The 22,976-nt window shown below is 36.2% G+C and overlaps 1 protein-coding gene across 12 annotated transcripts in view; it reads left to right on the top strand.

The window, feature by feature from the left end:
- LOC105482551 (capping protein regulator and myosin 1 linker 1) overlaps window positions 1-22,976 on the top strand; it is a 341,908-nt gene that overhangs the window by 266,642 nt on the left and 52,290 nt on the right. For all 12 annotated transcript variants that reach the window (XM_011742711.3, XM_071097501.1, XM_071097499.1 and 9 more), the window contains 3 exons: window positions 8,713-8,888; window positions 11,804-11,891; window positions 15,058-15,207. In XM_011742711.3, coding sequence (XP_011741013.2) covers window positions 8,713-8,888; window positions 11,804-11,891; window positions 15,058-15,207 — 414 coding nt within the window. The remainder of the gene's footprint in view (window positions 1-8,712; window positions 8,889-11,803; window positions 11,892-15,057; window positions 15,208-22,976) is intronic.

Genomic DNA, 22,976 nt, shown 5'->3' with positions numbered 1-22,976 from the left:
GCCCGTCTCGGCCTCCCAAAGTGCTGGGATTACAGGCTTGAGCCACCGCGCCCGGCCAACTATATGTATTTTTAAAAGCCTAAAATAATATAAATATATTTAGGGTTCAAAATATTTTCTATAAATAGTCATTTCCTACTTTTTTTTCAGGCTGATTTCTCTGACCCCTCTTTAAACATCCCCATTGTTCTCCATTCATCATCGCCTCCTTGTTTGCAAATATCGTAGCATGCTTTTCTCTCATTCTCACTATTTCGAAGGTCCCGGGCCTCCAAATGGCCTTTTCCCCACCTTTTCCTGTTCCCTACTTACTTGTTTTTATTATTCTCCGTCCTTCTGAGTTTCAAGTTTCTTCTCCTTTGGGGATTCCTTCTGAGTTTCAAGTTTCTTCTCCTTTGGGGATGTCTGGAATGAAGCAGAGAAAATCCTCAACCAAAACATCTTAATTAAATGTATTTTAAAATGTTCTTTTAACTGGGTGCACATTTCAGTTTTGATACTTCTAATGGACTTCCTTATATTTCCTTCCAGTTTACATGACAAATGGACAACCTTTTACTATTTTTTAAAAAATACCATTTATCTATTTATATAAACTTCTAATGCATTGATTATCTTAAAATTATGTAGGCAAAGTGTATTTTTAATATAACCAGTGTTCAGTTTTAAACTATTGTGTCTCTTATTGAATTCATTACTACTATCAAATTTTCCTAGTTAAAAAGTTTCCTTTTTCTATTTCCCACATTCTCTAAAATTAACATATGAAACTCACAAGAGCTAAAGTCGATGGATTATCTTGTTTAAAAGTTATTTTGTAAAAATAGTTTTTATTATAGGAAGTGGTAGATTAAAAAAAGGAAGCCAGCAGGCCTAGATTTGTGTCCTGGGTTTCCTGCTGTGTGCTCTAAACAAGTTGCCTAACTTTTTTGGACCACGTTTCCTTCTGCAAGATTATCTTGGCCTCATGATAATCAGGGGGATTTATTCCAGCTCTAATGTTTGATCATCCTGTACCATGGCCAGTCATAGACATTTTGAACATTGAATGAGAATAAGTTCAAATAACTCTTTAAGCCATCTTTCCAAAGTATTATTTCAGAAAGCAAAATAAATGGCCAGATAAGCCAGCCTTCTTAGTATACTTCCTGGAGGAGAATAAAGCAGTAAGTCTGGAGAAATTCCTTCTTTGAAGGCGATGATGTTTTCTCTAAACTGGCCTGTTTTAGGTATTTCAGAATGACAACAGTCCCCTGTTTTCCCTGTTTTGATCCTAACGTTCATTCCTGGAACAGTAGTAGATGAACAAAGGGGAATCGAATGTTTTAACATAAGGAAACATTCATTTCTCCCTTGTGGACTTAAAGTCTAGGGTATTTGTGTTGGCCTAGGAAATTCTTAATTTCGTTCAGGGCTTAAATGGTAAAATACTTGACTGGTAAATTTCAGCTTTACTTAGGATATGAGGCCTGAGGGATTTAGGTGGCATTTTGTCAACTATTAACTCAGTTTAGCCAGAAGAGTTCTCTGAGTTTTCTTCTTTCTAGACTTTATATTTTCCAAAGCAAAAGAAAGGAAGATTTCAGGGCATTTTACTATGGAAGTTGTATTTGCTGGTAATGAATTACAAGTCATTGGCTCACTGCAAGAATATAAGAGCATAGCTGCCATGTTAAGGATATTAATCCAATTTATTTTACAAATATTAAACAGGTTTCCTAAGTACCATTAGTTATTTTTACAGTTAAGACATATAGACCCTCATAACTGTCATTAGAGATACATCAAAACAAAATTGGATTATCGTATTTCAAAAACAGGGCCTGTTCACTGCAAGTTGTCTGAAGGTAGTAAAACAGGGAGACTAACAAAATGAAGGCTATATAAAAAAAGTTAGGAAATATGGATAGAATGAGAAATTTAACATAAGCCTAATTTAGATTTCCCCCCAGAAAAGAAAACAGAGACTAGGGGAAGGCAACATTTGAAGAGATGACAGCTGAGAATTTCAGAGATGAATTAAAGACCAGAATCTTCTGATGCAGGAAGCGCAGTGAAACCTAAAGAAGGATAGATAAAAGCAAACTTACATCTAGAATCGTTGTAATAAAAAGTGAAGAGCGCTGTAGATAAAGATCTTGAAAGGAGGCCAGAGTTGGTGGTTGGGGGCAGGCAGGGAGAGGCCCTTTTTTAATTACTTAAAAAAAGACCAGTATTAAGACTGACAGCTCACTTCTCAATAGTTAATGGAATCCAGAAGACAATGAAATAGTATCTTTAAACTTTAGAGAGTACATAACATATCAATCTAGAATTATATACTCAATGGACCTAGTTTTTACAAATGAAGGTGAAAGCATTTTCATCACTTCAAAAACTGAGATCATTTACTGTCACTGGGCTACACACACACACACACACTCACACACACACACACACCAAACACTAAAGGATATACTTTAGGACAAAGAAAAATTATCTAAAAATGTAGTCTGAGCTACAATTGTGAAAGACTAATGAGCCGGGAAGGTCCAAATATGAGGAAATGGTAACATTACATGAAACAATGACATTAATGTCTAACATGCTGTAAAATTTTAAAAAGCAAATACTGAAAGTGAGTGTATAAGTTAGTAGAAAGTCAGTTAAAGCAATCCAAGGTCTTAGTTTTATTCTGGAGAAGTGTTAGGAATTCAGCATTAGAACTGCATTGTCCAATGCGTTACACATTAACCACATGTAGCCATTAAAATTACAATTAAACAAAATTTAAAATTCAGTTTCTCAGTTGCAGTATGTACATTTTAAGAGCTCAGTAGCCACATGTGGCTGTTGCCTCCCTTATTGGACAGCACAGATATTCCTGTCATCTCAAAGTTCTATTGGACGGTGTTGCTTTACACATGAAGTAAAATATGCATGTTAAAATTCCTAGTATAATCACTAAAACAGAGGCACTAAACTAGAAGTTATGCTGCATTTCTAGAAGAGCATTAGGAAATATCAGGTTATTTTTGGTGTCATAGTGACTGACATGGGCAGGTGACAGTGATCCTAAATATCATATAAGGTTGAGTTCCGAGCCAGAAGAATTGATCCCACCCAAATGGCCATAGAAGAGGTATCACCAGAGAGAAACAGGTCCGTGAATAATGACAAATGGTCCAGTTTTCCAGAAATACTTAACAATTTCAAGTGTGTAAGCATCTAATCATATGGCTTCGTATATAAATGAATAAATGGACAAAATTACAAAGAAAAATGGATGAATTTGCCATTGTGATAGAGATCTTTTAAAATAACTGCCCATAACTGATAGATCAAGTAAAACGATGATGAAGATTTGAACAACAGAAATCTTAATTGCAATCTAATGCAACTATTCAATCAGTGCACAACAAAAGGAGAATGTGCAATTTTTTTCAGGTGTCCGTAGAATATTTATGAAAAATGCCCATGAAGTCATTAAAGTCATCTGCACAATTTCAGAGACCATATTTTCTCGTCTCAATTCAAATAAGTTAGAAATTAATAACAAAAGATAGCTAAAAAAAAGACCCCACATATTTATAAATTTAAAAATTACTTCTAACTCATGGGTCAAAGAGGAGGACATAATTTAAATCAGAGGATATAAGGAATTGAACAGTAATGTAAATAGTAACATAAGAACCTGTAGGAGGCAACTAAACCAGTACTTAGGGTGAAATACATAATTTTAAGTACCAATATTGGAAGTGAGGAGAGGCTGAAAACTAATGAGCTGTTAATGGATAACTTAAAAAGTTAGCAGTGAGGGTCATGATGCCTACATGCTTTCAGGTGTTTCAGAGAGAGGGAGAAACAAATATTGCAAATTATTAGCAACTGGTGAATTTGAAGAGTTAGGGTAATAGATGTTTTTCGTCCTATTTTTTCCAATTTTTGCTAGGTCTAGATTTTTTTTTAATGGGGGAAATACTTCCTTTAAAGTCAGGAATAAGGCAAAGATGTTTATTATCATCACTTGTATTCAGCTTTATACTGAAGGTCTTAGCCAGTGCAATATGATAAGCAAAAGAAATGAGAAATGTGAGAATTAAAAAGGTAGAAAAATTATCAGAATTTGCAGATTTTATGATGTCCTACTTAGAAAACCCAGAAGAATCTGCAGGTAAGTTATTGAATTTGTATGACAAGGTTTTTAGATGTAGAACAATATGTAAAAAATGAGGCCAGGCACGATGGCTCACACCTGTAATCCCAGCAGTTTGGGAGGCTGAGGCTGGAAGATCACTTGAGCCAAGGAGTTTGAGGCCAGCCTGGACAACACAGTGAGACCTCATCTCTACAAAAATTTTTAAAATTAGCTGGACATGGTGGCCCGTGCCTGTAGTCCCAGCAAGGTGGGAGTGAGCTATGATTGCACCACTGCACTCCAGCCTGGGTGGCAGAATGAGATCCTGTCTCAAAATAAATGAATAAATAAATGAATAAATAAATAAATAAAAATTGTGTTTCTATATGTCAGCAACAACTAGTTAGAAAATGTCATTAAAAATAGTCACCATTTAAAATAGTAACAGAGAGCCTGGTATGGTGGCTCATGTTTGTAATCCCAACACTTTGGGAAGCTGAGGCAGGTGGATCACCTGAGGTCAGGAGTTCGAGACCAGCCTGGCCAATATGGCAAAACCCCATCTCTACTAAAAAAAAATACAAAAAAATTAGCCGGATATGGTGGCAGGTGCTTGTAATCCCAGCTACTCAGGAGGCTGAGGCAGAAGAATAGCTTGAACCTGGGAGATGTAGGTTGCAGTGAGCCAAGATCATGTCACCACTGCACTCCAACCTGAGTGACAGAGCGAGACTCCATCTCAGAATAATAATAATAATAATAATAAAATAGTAACCGAAAAATCTAAAGTACCTAGGAAATAAATCACACAAAAATCTCTAACACCTCAATGGAGAAAGTTTATTGAGAGACTTTAAAGAAATTCTAAAATAAAAATATGTGTCATATTTGTGGGTGGGAAAAGTTACTGTTACAGATGTCAGTTTTTCTCCAACTTTATCTGTTATTTGACAGTTCTAATAGACATTCCAATAGATTTTTAATAGAACTTGACAAAGTTGATTCTAAACATATGGAAAAGCAGTGCTCGAAAATAGGCCAGACACATATAAAGAACAAGAAGGTTGGTAGTCTTGTTCTACTACATGTTAAGACTTAGGATAATTAAGACAATATGCAGAGGTAGATGAACCAAAAAAACAGATCCCAGAAATAGACCCATACATATATTCAGATGTTAGAAATGACAGAGGTAGCACTGAAGTTTAGTACAGAAAAGATGGACTATATAGTAGCCATACTTAGTGAGTCCTTGGGCCTGTAATACTTTTTAATATGTTCCTTAGTGATTGTTTTAAGAAGTGTGCCAGGCCCTGGGGATGTAAGGTGGGTTTCACAATTGTCACCAGGTTCTAACTCTGTATCTAGAGTCTGATGACTCTAGCTCTCTGTGAAGTTCCAGAATTCTATTAAAATTGTATATAAATTTTTCTGGATAAGTGTTCATCAGATCCTCAAAGGAGTGTCTTGACCCAAAAATGGGTAAAAGTCACTAACTTCTTGAGCATTTTATTTTATTTTATTTTATTTTTGATTACCGAGGTTCCCACTGTATGGCATCAGGAAAGAGTGCATGTCATCAAATACAGCTTGGAATGTGAAGAGAGTAGGGGAAGAAAGAAAATATTCTCAAAGAAAAATATTGAACTGAGTACAGAGGAGTACAGATGCTTTATTCTGGCCCAGAGGGGGAAATGGAGGAGTCTAGGTCAAGAAAACAGTATGTATAAAGCATGGAAACAGAGCCTGGATCATATGGGGAACTACAACCATGATTGGATTATGACTAGTTATAAAGGAAAGGGAGAGATATGTCATGAAATGAGGCTGGCAAGCTCAGCATCTACCAGATACTTCAGGGATTTTTATTCTGTGCTAAAGAATAATAATTTTGACATATTTCCACTTTTGAGGAAATATCTAGGAATAAATTTAGCATGTTTTGGAGATAGTTGTGGTGGAAGGGGTTGGGGTAGGTAGAGTCTAGTGAGACTTGCAAATTTCTCACCTAGTTTGATACCATTTTTCACAGTAAAGAACTTAGCATGAAAGCCTGATTTTGCTGTTGTAGTTGTTATTGTTTGAGTGGGGAAGGGAGGACAACACATTGCAGTTGAACTTTCTGTAGCAGAACATTCAGGTGGAAAAGTTCCCTAGGCTTTATTGTGTATGTATCGTATGTATTGTATAGGTGATTGTAGATAAACATTTGGTTGAGACTCACTAGAATATAAGTAACACTCTGAAGCCATGGGAAGGATGAATGTTGAACAGGGTCTGGTGTGCAGAGGTCCATGGGGCATGAAGGAGAGGCTGCAGTCCTCTCTCATCTTCCTCTCAGTCCTGCCACTGCAAAGTTCACCTGGCAGCTCTAGATACTGTTTACTTAAGAGAACAAGGGAACAAACTTACAAGTAATAAAGCAGAGATGAAAGGCACATTCTTTTGGCTGCTGATCAGGGCCATTAAATGAGGATGGGTAGAATAGAAAACAAGAGTAGGAAACAGAAGACCTGAGTCCCCATCTCACCAACTCCAGTGACCAGCTGAGCAACCTTGAGCTCACTTACATCCTGTGAGCCCCAGTTCCCTCATCTAAAGTCTACCTTTAGTTGTGTGGATCAAAAGAAATCCTGGGTGAAGTTACTTTTAAAGTGGTGTATTGTACTGTTGGGAGAAAGGTGGTGGTAAGGAACTAACTGCAGAATATTTGCTGGATTAATTAAATGCCTAAGACAGGCTAAAATTCCTTTTTATAGGGTCAGAGTTACGTGTTCATGGAGCAGAAAGAGACCTTATATAATTTTATAGATGAAAATGCAGAGATCTGCAGATTATTCACTTGATACTACTCACTTAACATTCCACAGAAATTTCATGTCAGAGTTTACATTGGAAGCCAGGCTTCTTCCCTTTAGGTGTGGAGTTCATTCAAACTGAATTAGCACTGTCATGCAGGGAGACCTTTCAGAAAGTAACTGATATGTTGAAGAACATGACAGAATTAAAACAGAATATTGATTCCTGAGGTTGTTCGTATTAGGAGTGCCAGACTATTACTCCATCTAGAACAGAATGTGTTTATTTCAGTGTCAAAGAGGAAACTAATTTGCCTTAAACTGACTTACTTGCATCTCTTGCAGATGATTGGTATAGGAGCTTTCTTGGAAAATGTACTACTTCAGTGATTATTCAACCAGAGTTATAATGGGGACAGACCACTGTCAAAATAGGAAGGGCTTTTGGAAACTTCTCAAACAGCTGCCTCCCTCCTCTATTCCCCTGGTTTTCCATATGATCCTTGTAAACAGCGTGCTTCTCTGCTGCTCATACTGCAGTGCAATGAGAAATTTTACTAGTGGATTGTGCTTTGCATTTTAATATGTGAGCAGATAAACCACTGTACTAGTCTTTCGATAATAGTGCTTCATTGGTCCTTATTCACACTGGACCAGTTAATAGAATCCAAGCCTCACTTTCAAAAACTGGGTTTCTTATCATTAACAACAGTCTTTGAAATCAGGTTAATAATAATGTCTCTGATATATTGAGCTTTTAATATCTGTGATACACTGAGCTCTTATTGTGTGCTAGACACTCTATGGAACACATTACACATGTAATATTATTTATCCTCAATAATCCTATAAGGTGAGAACGTTTTTATTGTCATTTTATGGGCAAGGAAAGTAAAATGGAGAGATCAGTAACTTTGTCCAATGTCACTCAGCTAGATTTCAAATTTAGATCTGACCTACACTGATGCCCTTTCCACACTTTCCAACCGTATCACCCATCTCAGACAAATCATTTAACTTCCCTTAGCTCACATTCTTCAACTGTAAAATGGTGATCACATGAATAGCTGCCCTTCCCATCTTCACAGATGTTGGAAGGATAAAATGTGCAGAACATTTTTCAAACTCTAAAGTGCTATATGAATGTCTTTCAACTGTTATTATTAATGCTGTCTATAAAGTGCTGTTGATGTTTTTGTCTGTTATTTTTCATGTTGTTTATTGTTGTCATAATAATTAATATCTTACCTAACACTAAAGCTTTTCTTTTAAAAGAGTAAAATTGGCAGTAGTTTCTGTGATTTTTCTGCTACTGCTGTTTTGATAGAGCGATTGAATGGTTCACCCTAATTTGGGGTTTCTGTGATTTGTAGAATCTCAGAAGCATTCAAATATGATATATTTGCTAGGGTTGCCTGTGACTTTATTTTCTAGTACCAGGGAAAACAATTTCTTGTGGTAAGGGTGTGTATAAAGGCTTGATGTTTGTATTTTTTAATCTTCTCCTTAATAGCTTTTTGTTAAATACAGCTGACACACCATAACACTTCAGATGCCAGCGTGAAGCTTGCTTGGTTCTGCCAAGTGTCTGATTTAAAGTGATTACCAGAGATCAATGATCATCCAACAGTCACAAGTCACCCCGGGGCAGCTCAGAATTCTTGGTTGTGCTCTGGGACTCTGTCGTGCTCCTGTTCTCTGAGGGCTCCGTATCATATATTACCACCTTTCAGTTTTATGGCGGGCGTCTCTGGTGCAGTGTCATCATCTCTTCCCTTCACTTGTGCTGCATTGCAGGCGTTGCTTGAGTCCATGGTTGATGCTGCTGAGAATCTTTGTCCCAATGTGATGAAAAAAGCCCACATTCGACAAGACTTGATTCATGCCAGCACCGAAAAGATTTCTATTCCACGTACCTTTGTTAAAAATGTCCTGTTGGAGCAGTCTGGAATTGATATCCTTAACAAAATTAGGTAGGTTTATAATGTTAATAAACCTAGGAGCTGCAATTTCTGTAAACTCAGTTGAGGCAGCTGTAAAGAGGGTTATTGTTGGCTGTATCCATATATAATATGTTTAGGCATGTTTAATAGGCAGAAACTGTATATAAATATAACTGTGCATAAATGCATAGGTTTTATACATTTCCAAAATAAGATGATCACGTAAATGCCTGCATTACTTAAGGACATAGAATTATCTGCTCTGTTTAAGGGTTTTATATTTAAGAGGGGGGTACATGTTTGTAATCCCTGTTTTCTGTTTCTGAAGTTTATCTTTCACCTTTATAAGTCACTAGCTTGAAGATTGAGATCAGTTTGCTTTTTACCACCATAAACTGTGAACAAATGCACAGCCTATAAATAGGCAGAGGCCCACTTTGACCTTAGCATGTTTTCCTTCTGGGTTATTTTGGTGGGTCTGTAATACTATGTGTGTATTAATGGTGTCTTTGCAGTGTTTACCTAGATTTCTGTTTGAAAAAGTTTGAAAAATATGACAAGATACAAATATTTAGAAGCTGTGATTACTGGCAAACTTTTCTGAATTTTTACATAGAGACTCTTGGTCCATCACCAATATTACATTACAGCTCAGCTAATTCTCATAATGTTTCTTAGTTGGGGAATCAGATGACTAAAAACTAAGTTCAGAAACATTTTTTAATTTTCCATTTTAACCATTTTTGAATATTGATAAAGATATGTAGATGTAGCAGAAATAATAGCTCCTGTCTATAGAGCTGGGGGTGGTACTAACACACAATGATATAGCTAAGTGACAGTCCATGAGAAAAATGAGTCAAAAACAAAACAAGCCCCAAATTATATTGTCATTAACTAGATATCAAAGGCTGATGACTTTAAATCCAGATTATAGAACTTAGAGGATTTTGAAATTCTGCAAAAACTGAATAATCTCAGGTCTTGTTTTTGTTTGTTTGTTTGTTTGTTTTGTTTAACTAAAGCCCCTAAATCCTACTCAGCTGAATTGTAAGGCAATTGGAAGGACTTGAGAAATTTTAGAAAAGACTTATAGAGGGTTTATAGGACCCCATAGATTAGTGACCTTATAAACTCTAGCCCTTCACTAGGTGTGCTTACATTTTCTTATAACTGGTGGTTTCAGAATTTTTTTTTGTTGGAGATGCCTAAACATTAAGGAGAAAATAATATATTGGCTACTATTCTTTCATAATAATGGTTTCAGCCACAAATAGATCCTATTCTGATAGCTTTATTTGAGTATCAAATTCTGTCAAATATGATCATTTCCTTTGAAAACAGGCAGATTCTGAAAGTTGAACAGCAGTATAGAACACACATCAATGAATCAATTTTATGTCCATTAACTCCTTACTTGGCTTTTTATAATGCATTATACTGAACATTGATAGAAGGAAAATATTTACACCTACACATGCATGTATGTATACATTCATATAATATGCACGTTTGCATGGGGAGGTTAAGTTGACTCTTTTCCTCTAAAAGCTTTGCAGACTGGAAGCTTAACCAGTAAGGAAGCATAGTATCCAATAGCAAAATAATAGAACGATCCTGAGATATTAAAAAATAATTGCGTTTTTAAGACTCTTTTTTGGTGCTACAATTTGAAATAGAAAAACCACTCCTACCCACTTTCAGAGAGAAGGAGAAGCTATTGAACCTATAGTTTTATGAGGACGTATAATTTCTAAACATGCCTAAAAAGAATCAGAGGAAGTACTTAAAACTAGATTTTCAGGTGCCTCTGAGAGTTTGGAGTGGGACCAGTAACTTGTATTTTTAATATGAGACCTGGGTGAATCTTGTATCAGTAGACACCTCTGGGGAATAGGAAAGTATCAGATAAAGCAAATAGCTAGTGATACCTTGTTTCAGGGGCAGAAATTAAACGTATTTTTTATCTTTAGCTTAAGATAATTTTTACTGTCAGTAAAAAGTACTTCTATTCAAAAATCTCCCCGGGCAGAGAAATTTCCATGCAAATTATTGCCTTTAGGTTGGCAAGATTTTTTCCGTGTTACACGAATATCTTTTCAACGTTAGCTTATGAGACAGTGTTGGAATATAGGTATGTATTTCTCTCACATATTTACCTTTAAATATATTGTGCTTAATGTACATTTGTACATATGTGCATTAAGATATTCAGACCGAGAACACACATAAAAGTGGAATTCTTGGGAATACCAAATTGCAAAAATGCAAACAAAAATACCAGCCATCTGACAGACTCTTAGTGGCTGGGTCTGTTTATTAGTAAAAACAACAAGCCACTTTCTGCTGTGTAGACAACTTTCTGAGGTCAGGCAACAGGCACCAGAACTGCAAATTTCAGTAACCTGTCTTCATAAAAGTTAAGGGTAGATGATTTTCTAAATATTCAAAGTAAGATGGTCAGTCAAAGCAGACGCAGTTACGGTATCATTTGATTGGTGAAAAGTTTTTTAAAAGGGTGAGTGATATGCATACTAAAGCAGTAACTAAGACTTAACAACCAGGCTAGACTTTCTTAATTTACTCCAGCCCAGGTTTGTTTTCCTTTATGTCAATGGATGAATTGTTCCTCACCACATGGTACATACGGTTCCCATTAACTTTGTCTTTATCCAGATGTTTTTCATTTCTACCATTAAATCTTGAGTTTTGAAATTGCAGAGGCAGGTTGAAATTGGTAAAGAAAGTCTATTACTTGTGTGTTTATGGCAGTGTTTAAGGTTTATTTTTGGAAATCCTTAATCCTGTTCACACATTCTTATATTCTACTTTCAAAGACAGAAATGGAATCACAATTGACCTTATCACTATAGCAGCAAGGATGGATGATTTTTCCCCCCTTGCACAAATTAAAATAATACTCTGTCCTTTTGATTTTCACATAGTGAAGTAAAGTTGACAGTGGCCTCCTTCCTGTCTGATCGAATTGTAGACGAAATCCTGGATGCACTCTCACATTGCCATCATAAACTGGTGAGTGCTGTGCACATCTTGAGCAGGACCTCCTGTTTCATCTCTGCTGTGATGCAAGATGACTTCCGGTGTGGGAATGTGATTTCTTTCACACTATTACAGCTTTATGGTTTGTGATCTTTATTTTCCTCCTTTCTCTTCTATGTTGCTTCTAGCCATTCTGGAGCATGTTAGAACTTCTCCAGAGAGAATGATAAGGGAAAGCAGAACTGATTATATCCAGAAATCTTATTGTTCATTTATAATGAAGGTCAAAAGTTTGGGGAAGAAACGTTGAGACTGAGGTCTAAAATTAACATTTTAATGTATCTTTGCTCATTTGTTGCTGATATGATTATCTGATAATGGATATTCTAAAAATATGGTAGAAAATAAAAATATTTGAATAAAGAAAGTGCAAGAACAAAATGGGCATAATTTAGTGATGGATAGTTGCTGACTGGCCAACAGGTGCCTTGGATATAAAGGTAAAAAAATATATATTTTCTTCATCTAGAGACTGGCACTGTCTCTAGAAAATGGCACTGGATTGTGCCTTTTTTTTTTTTTTTATACTTTAAGTTCTAGGGTACATGTGCATAACGTGCAGGTTTGTTACATATGTATACTTGTGCCATGTTGGTGTGCTGCACCCATCAGCTCGTCAGCACCCATCAACTCGTCATTTACATCAGGTATAACTCCCAATGCAATCCCTCCCCCCTCCCCCCTCCCCCCTCCCCGTGATAGGCCCCGGTGTGTAATGTTCCCCTTCCCGAGTCCAAGTGATCTCATTGTTCAGTTCCCACCTATGAGTGAGAACATGCGGTGTTTGGTTTTCTGTTCTTGCGATAGTTTGCTGAGAATGATGGTTTCCAGCTGCATCCATGTCCCTACAAAGGACACAAACTCATCCTTTTTTATGGCTGCATAGTATTCCATGGTGTATATGTGCCACATTTTCTTAATGCAGTCTGTCACTGATGGACATTTGGGTTGATTCCAAGTCTTTGCTATTGTGAATAGTGCCGCAATAAACATACGTGTGCATGTGTCTTTATAGCAGCATGATTAGGTAGGGGGCTTTACTTCCAGTATCAGTGCATACGAAAAAATGTGTCAGAAACTCAATGTTTCGCAAACTTGAGGAAGTTCTCTGAAGTACAGATGAAGCTTTTATAACTGGTTATATCTTATGTCTCAATATGATGCAGTGGAAGTCTCCCAGGAAAGTTATAGCAATGTTTCCTTCAAGAAAAATAACTCTTCAATGTTTTCTTAACTGTGTGGGATGGAGATGCCAGTTTCATGGTATTGAATTATTGGTTGACACTAGAGAATCCTAAAATGGGAGGAGTAGCAACAGCTTCTTCTTCATGAAGCAGACAAAATGCATGTTTTTGAAAAATTCATTTGAGAAAAATGTGCAAGACTGCCTTCTAAAATCCGAAAGACAAGACAGACATCTCTAATAGCACGATTCAAGTGCTGCCTGTGGACCAGAGGTGGCCCACTAATGGATGGTTCCCCAGAGGAAGCATCCAAAAACTTCTTGAGCTTCCAATATCAGTGCATATGAAAAAATGTGTTTTTTCATTATAGCACCAAAAAAAGATAGAGTCTCCAAACACATGTTATTTTTCTGATTTTTCTTTTTATTGTATTTTAACAGTAAATTGTTTTGTGCTAAATTGGAAATATAAAAAACCAGTTTATGACCACATTGAATGTAAGAAACACTGTTTTCTATTTCCTGGCACAGTAAAGAGCTACATGATTGTTTAGAGCTCCTAATTCAGCCTTTTCTTTTTTGTAAGTAAATACAAACAAAAGCAATAGAGTATCCATTCATTCATTCGAGATGGGAGTCTTGCTCTGTCGCCCAGGCCGGAGTGCAGTGGTGCGATCTTGGCTCACTGCAACCTCCGCCCCTAGGTTCAAGCAATTCTCCTGCCTCAGCCTCCGGAGTAGCTGGGATGACAGGTGTGCGCCACCACACCTGACTAATTTTTGTATTTTTAGTAGAGATGAGGTTTCACCATGTGAAATCCTTTCTTGATCTCCTGACCTCAAGTGATCCACCTGCCTCAGCCTCTCAAAGTGCTGGGATTACAGGTGCGAGCCACTGCACCTGGCCTAGAGCATCCTTTTAAAATAAGCTTTTTTTTAGAAAGTTTATTGATAACCCATAGCTCCAGGAATGGCCTTAAAATGCTTACTTATGACACAAATACTACATATTATACTAACAGAAATCTTCATGTGAGAACTACACTGAAGGTTTGAATTTTTCACTTTTTTGCATTTGTTTTTTCTTAAAGAATTTACTCAGAAAGTATTGACTTTTTTAATTGAGAAAAAATTTGCTGAATGCACTTTTGGTTTGCACTTCATTTTAACATTAGTACTGCTGATTTAGATTGTAAGGAAAGAGATTAAGTCCCATATGAAGGAAATACTATCTTCAAAACGAAACCTTGTTTTCAATGACTTTCAGATACCATTTTCACTAACTTAAGTTTGTAAACGTTCTCAGAGTTTCCATAGACTTACCAACTGGTTTTCAGTGTTTCAGAATTAAATCAAAGTTTCTGGTGTCAGATCAGCTCAGCACTGAAGTTTATTAATTTCAGCTGAGTTTATTCTACCTCTTATTTAATTTGTTATGTTTACCTAAAGTGTAACACTGGAAATTAAGAAATCATATCAAATATGGTATTCATCATATGAAAACAATGAAAGCTAGCAGTAATTAAAATTTTGCTAGTAATTTCCTTCCTTTCATTCCTTTAAAAATAATGAAAGTTGGAATTGTTTTATTGCTCTCAGATACTTTTTAGTACTAGATATAGAAGGAAATTTCTTCAGAGGAAATATCAAAATTAATAAAAACACTACTAGGAAATTTCTTCAGAGGAAATATCAAAATTAATAAAAACACTACTAAGTTGTCGCTTCATTTACTAAAAGACATTTATAATTTATTGCTTAAAACACTCTGATTCCAAAGAAAGATAATAAAAGAGGTAAGTTACTGTACTGTTCATATATTAAGAATTGTCCTTATCACTTGTCAACATTGTGCTCCACTGCGCCATCTTGTGGAAGATGTCTTCAGAAATCCAGCTAACCAGCGCTTCTGGTCTCTGTGCTTTAATTTCTCCTCATATGCGTCTTGACCTTCTAGGCTGACCATTTCAGCAGACGTGGCAAGACCCTTCCTCAACAAGAATCCTTAGAGATCGAGCTGACTGAGGAGAAGCCAGTTAAACGTTCCATCATCACAGTGGAGGAGCTAACAGAGATAGAGCGTTTGGAAGATCTGGATACCTGTATGGTAAGACACATCCTCTGGTGGCACCGTTACCCTTTTCACTGGATTGTGCCATTTCTTTTTTTAAACAAATCTCAGTTTTTGAAATCAGACCAAATAAAACACTCTCCCCACCCCCAGAGAATTCTTTCAGAAAAGTCCTAAAGAGGCCACTAATGAAGTGAATAAGCTGAAGCTTTAGCACCCGTCTAAGGCCTGGTATCCCTAGTGGGAAAATTCCTAATTAGGAAAAATAGATTAGGTAACTCTTAAAGGTTTTTGTGACAGGAAAATATCATCAGTTAAAATTATAAGTAACCCATTAAAAATGTGGAGAAATACTTTTTCAAATAAAAAATATATATAGGGTGACTTTCTTGGTTTTACCGGTTTTCTTTTGTTACACAATTTTTTGACAAACCCTTAAATTTGGGCTTCCTGTTTAGATGAGGTTGTGTTTCGTTAACCTGATTTGATGTGCTTTAGAAGATCAAATGCACACCATAGTGTTTACCTAACTGTAGGTCTTAATTTCTTATCCATTTTCTAAATTTCATGTAACATATCCATCTGGCCCTATAACTAGAGTTTGTAGGTCGTTAATACCTTTTCAGTCTCAGGAAAATTATATCTGAATCCTATTTCATTATTTTAAAATTTATATTAATCAGCATAGCTACTTCTCACTTTACCATGAAACAATTGTTTGTGTCTATATCATCCTCTGTATTCAATATGTTTATGTTTTACAAAATGTTTGCTTTTTAATAATTCCTTATAATCTGAGGTGGTGGTGGTAAGACTAGATTTTGGTTACTTGTATGTCCAAATGTTTCTACATTAGCTTGTGTAGTAATTTTTAGATGAAACCATTGTTAAGAAACAGTACTTGTTTTAACTTTGAACACCAAGGATCTGATATGGCCGATATTACTTTCCTAGCTTAGGAGAGAATGTAGTGTGTTAAGAAGTTTACTTGTTTATAAACCACTGTTACCGTGTTTTAAAGTCTGTGAATAAAATATTTGAGGGTTCTCCATGTAAAGTCCTGTCCTATACAAGGAGAATAGCAAAGAAAGCCTAATGTATAATCCAAGATTTCAAGCAACATCCTCATATCACTAAATAAAGCTGAAAAACAATTTTCTATATAATTATATAAAACTACACATATATTTAATCTGCGTGGAGGAAATTGTCAAGTTTTTAAAAACTTGGTTGTCCAGCTCATTATAAAATTTATATTTCATAAGTATTTTGAGTTTGTTTGCCTTTTGAGGCATTAGAAGTTGGACACTATGTTATAGGACGATTGTTCTGGAAAGCTCTTAGACTAGTCCTAAAAGAAAATAAATAATAGGAAATAGAGTTGAATTAAAAATTTGAAATTAATTCTGCATATCACGTTTCCTAATTTATTTGGTCATGTGTAAATTGGAAAAGGGTGAAGGAAAAAACAAGCTAGTAAAATGTATTTTATTGGGTTTATAGATGATGTGGTTTGGAATGAGGAAATGGTTATGAAAGACCGACTCAGCTACGGTAACGTTGGTTTTAAATGTGTAAGCTTTGTTTGGAAGTAAGTTTTTGTTTTTATTAATTTGGTTTAGTTTTGTGAAAGGAAGAAAAAGGTTTTTCTTTTCTTGTTTTGTTTTTGTTTTTTAAGTGAGTGAGTTGAGGGTAGAGGAAAGGAATAATTTTTTAAAATGCAGTCGGAAGACCACCCTCAGAACTTAAGGGACAGCCCTGCAGCAGGCACAGCCCCTGTGAGGCAGCTTCCATTGTAAAAATATTCATGTTGCCATGATGCCTAAAGAGGTAGGAGTAAATAAATGCAGGTCTCTTTGAATTCAACTCTCAGGACAAGCCAAGTTAGGAGGGTAGACTTTATCTGGTTTAAAGGGCCAAGGAGATAAGCAGGGAGGGCAGTTCCTGAGATGAGCATGTGTTGAGTCCTGGGGTGAGGAGCAGGACCCTGGGTGTTGAGGGAGTGACAGAGAAACACGAGGCTGAGCTCTTCATCAAAAAAAGAATATATAGGTAGGCATGAGTTTTTAAGTCATGAAAGTAGCTTTTTTTCTAATAAATATTGTCTTCATTCATTATTCTAACTAGGCTAATAAGTTGTTAAGTAGCAGAAAACCAGAGTTAAATTTGCTGTTAGTGTAATGAAAAAGAATATTTTTTGTGCATAAAAAGTGCAAGTCTGGATTCTATACTATTGATAATGATTTCCTGTATACTTTCAGCCTAACCATCAATTCCAAGCCACCCAAAGACAGAACCATTCACATGGCAGCAGCTGCCCCAAGCGCAGGGATCCCTCTCCTAAAGGAAATCTATTTTCTGAGCTTTAGGTGGTACAAACTCATAGCTAATTTGGAAGGAGTAGAGCAATAGATTGGTCTTTTAATGCTTCCTTTCATTATCAAGGTAGCAAACCATTATTGTTTGTTATCGACATCCATTACCAGATATTTCAAGTTGTGACCCTCATATGATGCCATTGGGGGAAAAAATTTGCAGTCTATATTTCAAAGGGAGGTGCATGTAATTCGTGATGGTTTTCAAAATGAATGTATGCATTTTCCTTGGCAGCATTTCTATCTTAAGTGATCCAGAAAGTTAGGACTCAAGATTAACTGTTGTGTAGAAAACTATCAGAAGGGCAAGTACATAAGTACATGCATGCAACCTTTCCCTCATGGAATTAAAAAAAAAATTCTACCCTGGTGGGTAGAATTTGTGCCACAGATGGAGCTACAGCACTGTTGAATTTGATTGCTTTGGGAGATGTTGTAATTTTACTATTAGCAAAAATGTTTGTTTATAGCCCAAAGATGTGAAACTTTCCCTATGAATTCCAAAGGAACTTTGACACATCACCAACCTGCTATTCACAGATTTAAGTTTGTTCACAGATCCTGGCACTTTTTGTGCAGGATGGTCATAGCTACTAAACTCATTTCTTTAGGAAACTGGGCAGAGATTCTGGGAACCCCTTTTGTCCCCTGCCCCTGGATTTCTATCTTCATGTTTTCTTCCATTTCTCCCTGGTCCAAATGTCAATTCCATTTCAGTGCTTAAGTCTCTTTAAAAAACCAATAGTTGTAATTGCAATAGGGGAGGTTTAAGGGCATGTTAGGTATAGAAATTTATATTAATTTGAGATTTAACGTTTACCTTCCTGGAGTTCGAAACGATAATCCATACGATTGATTTCTTTTAAAGAAGTTCATCACTTAGTCAACAACAATTAAACTTTTGCTTTGACTAAGCGAAGGCTGAAGTAAGAATGATTGAGTGATTTCTTGGGACCTGTAATCTACTGGAGGATAACTAAGCTAATCAAACTTAATTTTATAAAGTTAAAGAAAAAGGCTATTCTTTTTAAACCGAGTGTCAGAAAAGGGAATTTTGTTTGTTTCCAATAAGATAAATGATCTTTTTCTTTTAACTAGAAGAAACTAAGAGGTAATCTAGTTCAGGTGGTAGGACATAGTGGGGAGGAAGATAAAACAAACTATTAAAATAACCTGCATTGTTTTTTAGCCTGTGTCTATTCTCTTAGTCCCGGAGAGTGTGATGTCTCCCTAACTGTAGGGCAGAAAATCAGATGGTTTAAAAAGCCTTCTTATTCATGTATTTAACACTTATGTAGTACCTGTGATGTGCAGGCACTATTCTGAGCTCTTTATCACTGTTAACCAGTTCAGTCTTCATAGAAACCTGAATAATAAGGTCTTATTAATACCTTCTGTTTAATAAATGAGGAGACTGAAGGAGAGAAAAGTTAAGTAAGTAACCTACGATTAACCGCAGGCAGGCAGTTTGGTGCCAGAGTCTGCATTTAACCAGTCTGCTATAATGAGTTTGTGGATTTCATCTATGGTATTTCTTACCAAAGGATTAAAATTTGCATTCAATTTAGTTATACCACATTGATTTCTGTAATATAGGTACTTACTAGCCCCAGATGAAATGAACATGTGAACAGAAACACAAGTAAAAGGCGCAGTGTCGTATAACCATAATGGAAGCCTGTAGTTTTTAAACATTGTTGGAAACAACTGTGTCAAATATCCGCTGTGCTCAATTGTTATCCAGTTGTTAGAAATGAAGTTGCCCACTTTTGGCTTACCAGAAACCTCCTGAGCCTCTCTATCTGTTATTTTGTTGGTGACAATGATTAATTAGTTTTCCTATATGCTTCTTATCATTTCAGCCCACATGCTTTATATGTCATGCTGAAACGTGTATTTCTTTAGAATCTTTATTGTTCACAGACCATCTGTTCTTCTGCAGTCGGATGCTCTTAGAAAATCAGTATTCTGAGCCATATCTTTGAACTTTGATGTCTTATTGGTCCTTGGGGTATTGAAGGATGCAGTTTTAGTTCTACTGATTAGTTATCTCTAAATATTTAATTTATCTCCATATATAGTATACCATCTTTTAAAAATAGCCGAAGTTTGGGATTTAAGTAGTATGCCAAGTAACTGAAGAGCCAGTGTCTGCTTCTTAGGCATAACTAGCTCACTAATTGTATGTAATTCTTTCAATTATTTTAATGAGCATCATACCAGTTTTAAATCAAAAGATATTCATGCAGAGGAGCAGTTTGTCTGCTTATTGCTATTTCCTAGGAAAAGAATCTTAAAAGGCTTGAATTATTACCGAATGCATCTTTGTGAATCCTGTCTCCAATGACAAAATAGCAATTATTTTCCTTTAACAAATTCAGCTTCAAATTTCAATATATATATTTTAAGTTTTTTAATACAGACTAAAATTCAGCAAAAGTCTATTTGACTTGGTCAAAATAATATTGTTTAGAAGAAATTTAAACAGACAGCCTTATTCTCAAGTACCAACAGCTATTAACTGAACTAATCTATTCACAGTGTTGCCAAACACAGATTATTGAGTCAATATGTTTCATTTAAAATGGTTTACACTAATATTAATTATGTGCCAAGGGGTGTTCAAGTCATCATTATTAATTTTCTCTTATAATTTTATTCTGTAATGTCCTTTTCTTATTGATATTACTTTTGAAAGCAGAGTTAACTTTTTAACTAGTAGAAAGCAATTGATTAAAACGCCTTTATTTCCAAATTCTAAATTTCAAAACTATAGTACACTCTCTTGAGTCCAACTAAAATGGTTAATATGTGTTCCTCAAAGTTTGTGATAATATTTGTTTTTTTATTTTTTATTTTATTATTACTATTATTTCTTTCCTCAGAGATCCTTGTTCTGATGTAATAATATTTGTTACAGTCCTTTGTGGAAAAGCCAGGAACACATGTCCCATCCCTGAAGAGTTCATTGTTGCCTCAAGACCCAGAGTTAATCTTTTAATTTTTAACTTACATGAATACCACTATCAGAGGCCCTATTCCAGGGAGCTTCCAGAGATCTGACCCAGACATTTTTTTTTTTTTTTTCTTTTTTGAGACAGAGTCTTGCTCTGTCACTGAGGCTAGAGTGCAGTGGCGTGATCTCAGCACTCCAGACTCCGCCTCCCAGGTTCAAGCGATTCTCCTGCCTCAGCCTCCCATGTAGCCGGGATTACAGGCACCCACTACTGTTCAAGGCTAATTTTTGTATCTTTTAGTAGAGATGGGATTTCACCATCTTGGCCAAGCTGGTCTCAAACTCCTGACCTCATGACCCACCTGCCTCGGCCTCCCAAAGTGCTGGGATTACAGGCATGAGCCACCACACCCGGCCAGACATCTTTTTTAAAGGATTAAAACAAAGCCTAAGGTACAGTGTTGACTGCCCTCACAGACCACCCGAGAGACAAAAGATTTCCCCCTTATTGCAGTTATTTCTAGAAAGAGATGAATCCTACACCTTTGCCCTGCAGGTGACAGAGCAGGCTTCACCCCCAGAGCCCTAAAGCTCCCAGTAGGAGCTAAACTCCTAAGATAGAAGTTAGGGCATACTAAATAAATCCCTCCACAAAATGACTTCAAATATGAGCCAATTGTGACTACTCGGGGTATTCCAAAACCAGCACCCAAATTGGGCATCTGACCTGTTGATTGGGAATGGTGATGCTTAGGAGCTTAATTTTGACATGTAATTATCATTATAAAAGGTAATTTTGTAATCGTAAACTAGACATGAACTATATTAAATGTCTCTAGTGACCTGCAGATTTATAAAGCAGAAACCATTCCATTGATTTGTTCTGTGTGTGTGTATGAATGATATAGGTAGGAGTATACTTCTCTTAAGGAGGAAAAATTTTAAATGAAGTCTAAATGAAATAAGTTATTTATAAGCGGTCACAGATTTAATGACTCCTGGGTGTAGTACAGTAGAGCCAATAGTAAGTGAAATAATTTCTCTAAACTCAGTCTCAGGTTTCCTCCCTTGGAAACCTTGTGCTTTTCAACATGCCATGATGACACTTGTGTCAACAACATTTCTCTTATGTCAGAAAAGCTTCAAATTATCACTGCTTTCCAGTTGGAATAAAAGATCAAATCCCTTTGGGATGAAAGGTTTCCTCTTTAATTTCTGGTTAAACAATTTTCAAATTGGAGAAAACAATGTTTTTAGATACTAAGGATGTATTTCTTGTCTGTATATATGTACGTGAGAGAACCTGCCCAAAGAGGAAGACAATGGGAAGTCCTTAAAGAGGACTTGTTTACCCAGGTGATGGGGTAAAAGAAACATCTGGAAGAAGGTGGCTGCTAGCTCTCAACACAGCCCAGAGGAGGAGGCAGTTGTACTTGATGTTGAAGTCTTAAGTAGAGATGAGCTATCAGAAGATCCCTTAAGCCAAGAATAGGCTAGACAGCCGTTCATTTTTTCAACAAATGCTTATTGTTCATCCATTGTATACCAGGTATTCTTGGCTTCTTGCTAGGAATGGAAGGTGAAAGAACCATTGTATCACCCACCAAGCTTGCTACATTGAGGGGCAGATGTGGCAAGGTAGTTTTGGTGGATCACAGAACCACCATCTGTGTAAATCCATCACTTGAATTTGCTTGGATGCTGGAAGCTATGAGTCTACCACTGAAATGAGGTCATCACGAAAGGCTTGAATTCGTATAGGTTACATCTTTCAAGCTTTTGGTCACAACCCACTAGGGAGTCATGAAATCAGTTTAATGGTTGCAACCAGGATTTTAAAAAAATGATCTAACATAAAGTATGAACATATTTTGTGTCATACTAAGTATCATAAGTAACATACAAAATGTAACCATAAGTATCATATTACACCAAATGTTTGTTTCAGTTATACATACATGGATATGTAAATTGGGGTGTGACATAATAACATATACTTCTTACAAATAGGTCACAGTCAAAAAAATTTGAGAAACTTTAGTCTATAATAACTCTCTCTACCCTGGTGTGTTTCAGCTTTCTCAAAATATTAGGCACACAGCAGCTCATGCATGATCTTATTATTTCTCCACTACACTGTTCAGGTCAGGAAAGGACCTGAGCAGAGACGCAGGAGTAGAAGAGGATTTGGTACCCTGGAGAGCCTCTTCTAAATAGGCTCATCATTTGTTTCATTGTTTTGCACTCCCATGGAATCACTTTTACTGAAGTGTGCTTTTGCCTTATGTTGTTGATCTTCATTGAAGACCACTTTAATAAATATCCCTATGAAATTCGTTACCATATATACTCTTTATACTGTCTGTACCACTATTACTGTCACTCTGTTTTATCTTAAAGTGCAATTGTTACAGCTAAATCCAGGTGAGATTGCAGGCAAGGGTAGTAGACGTTCTGAGTAGTTTACCTTCTGT

This window comes from Macaca nemestrina, chromosome 5, assembly GCF_043159975.1.
Source record: "Macaca nemestrina isolate mMacNem1 chromosome 5, mMacNem.hap1, whole genome shotgun sequence".
Taxonomy (NCBI): Eukaryota; Metazoa; Chordata; class Mammalia; order Primates; family Cercopithecidae; genus Macaca; species Macaca nemestrina.
The sequence above is the reverse complement of the archived record's forward strand: the minus strand, read 5'-3'. Positions and strand labels throughout refer to the sequence as shown.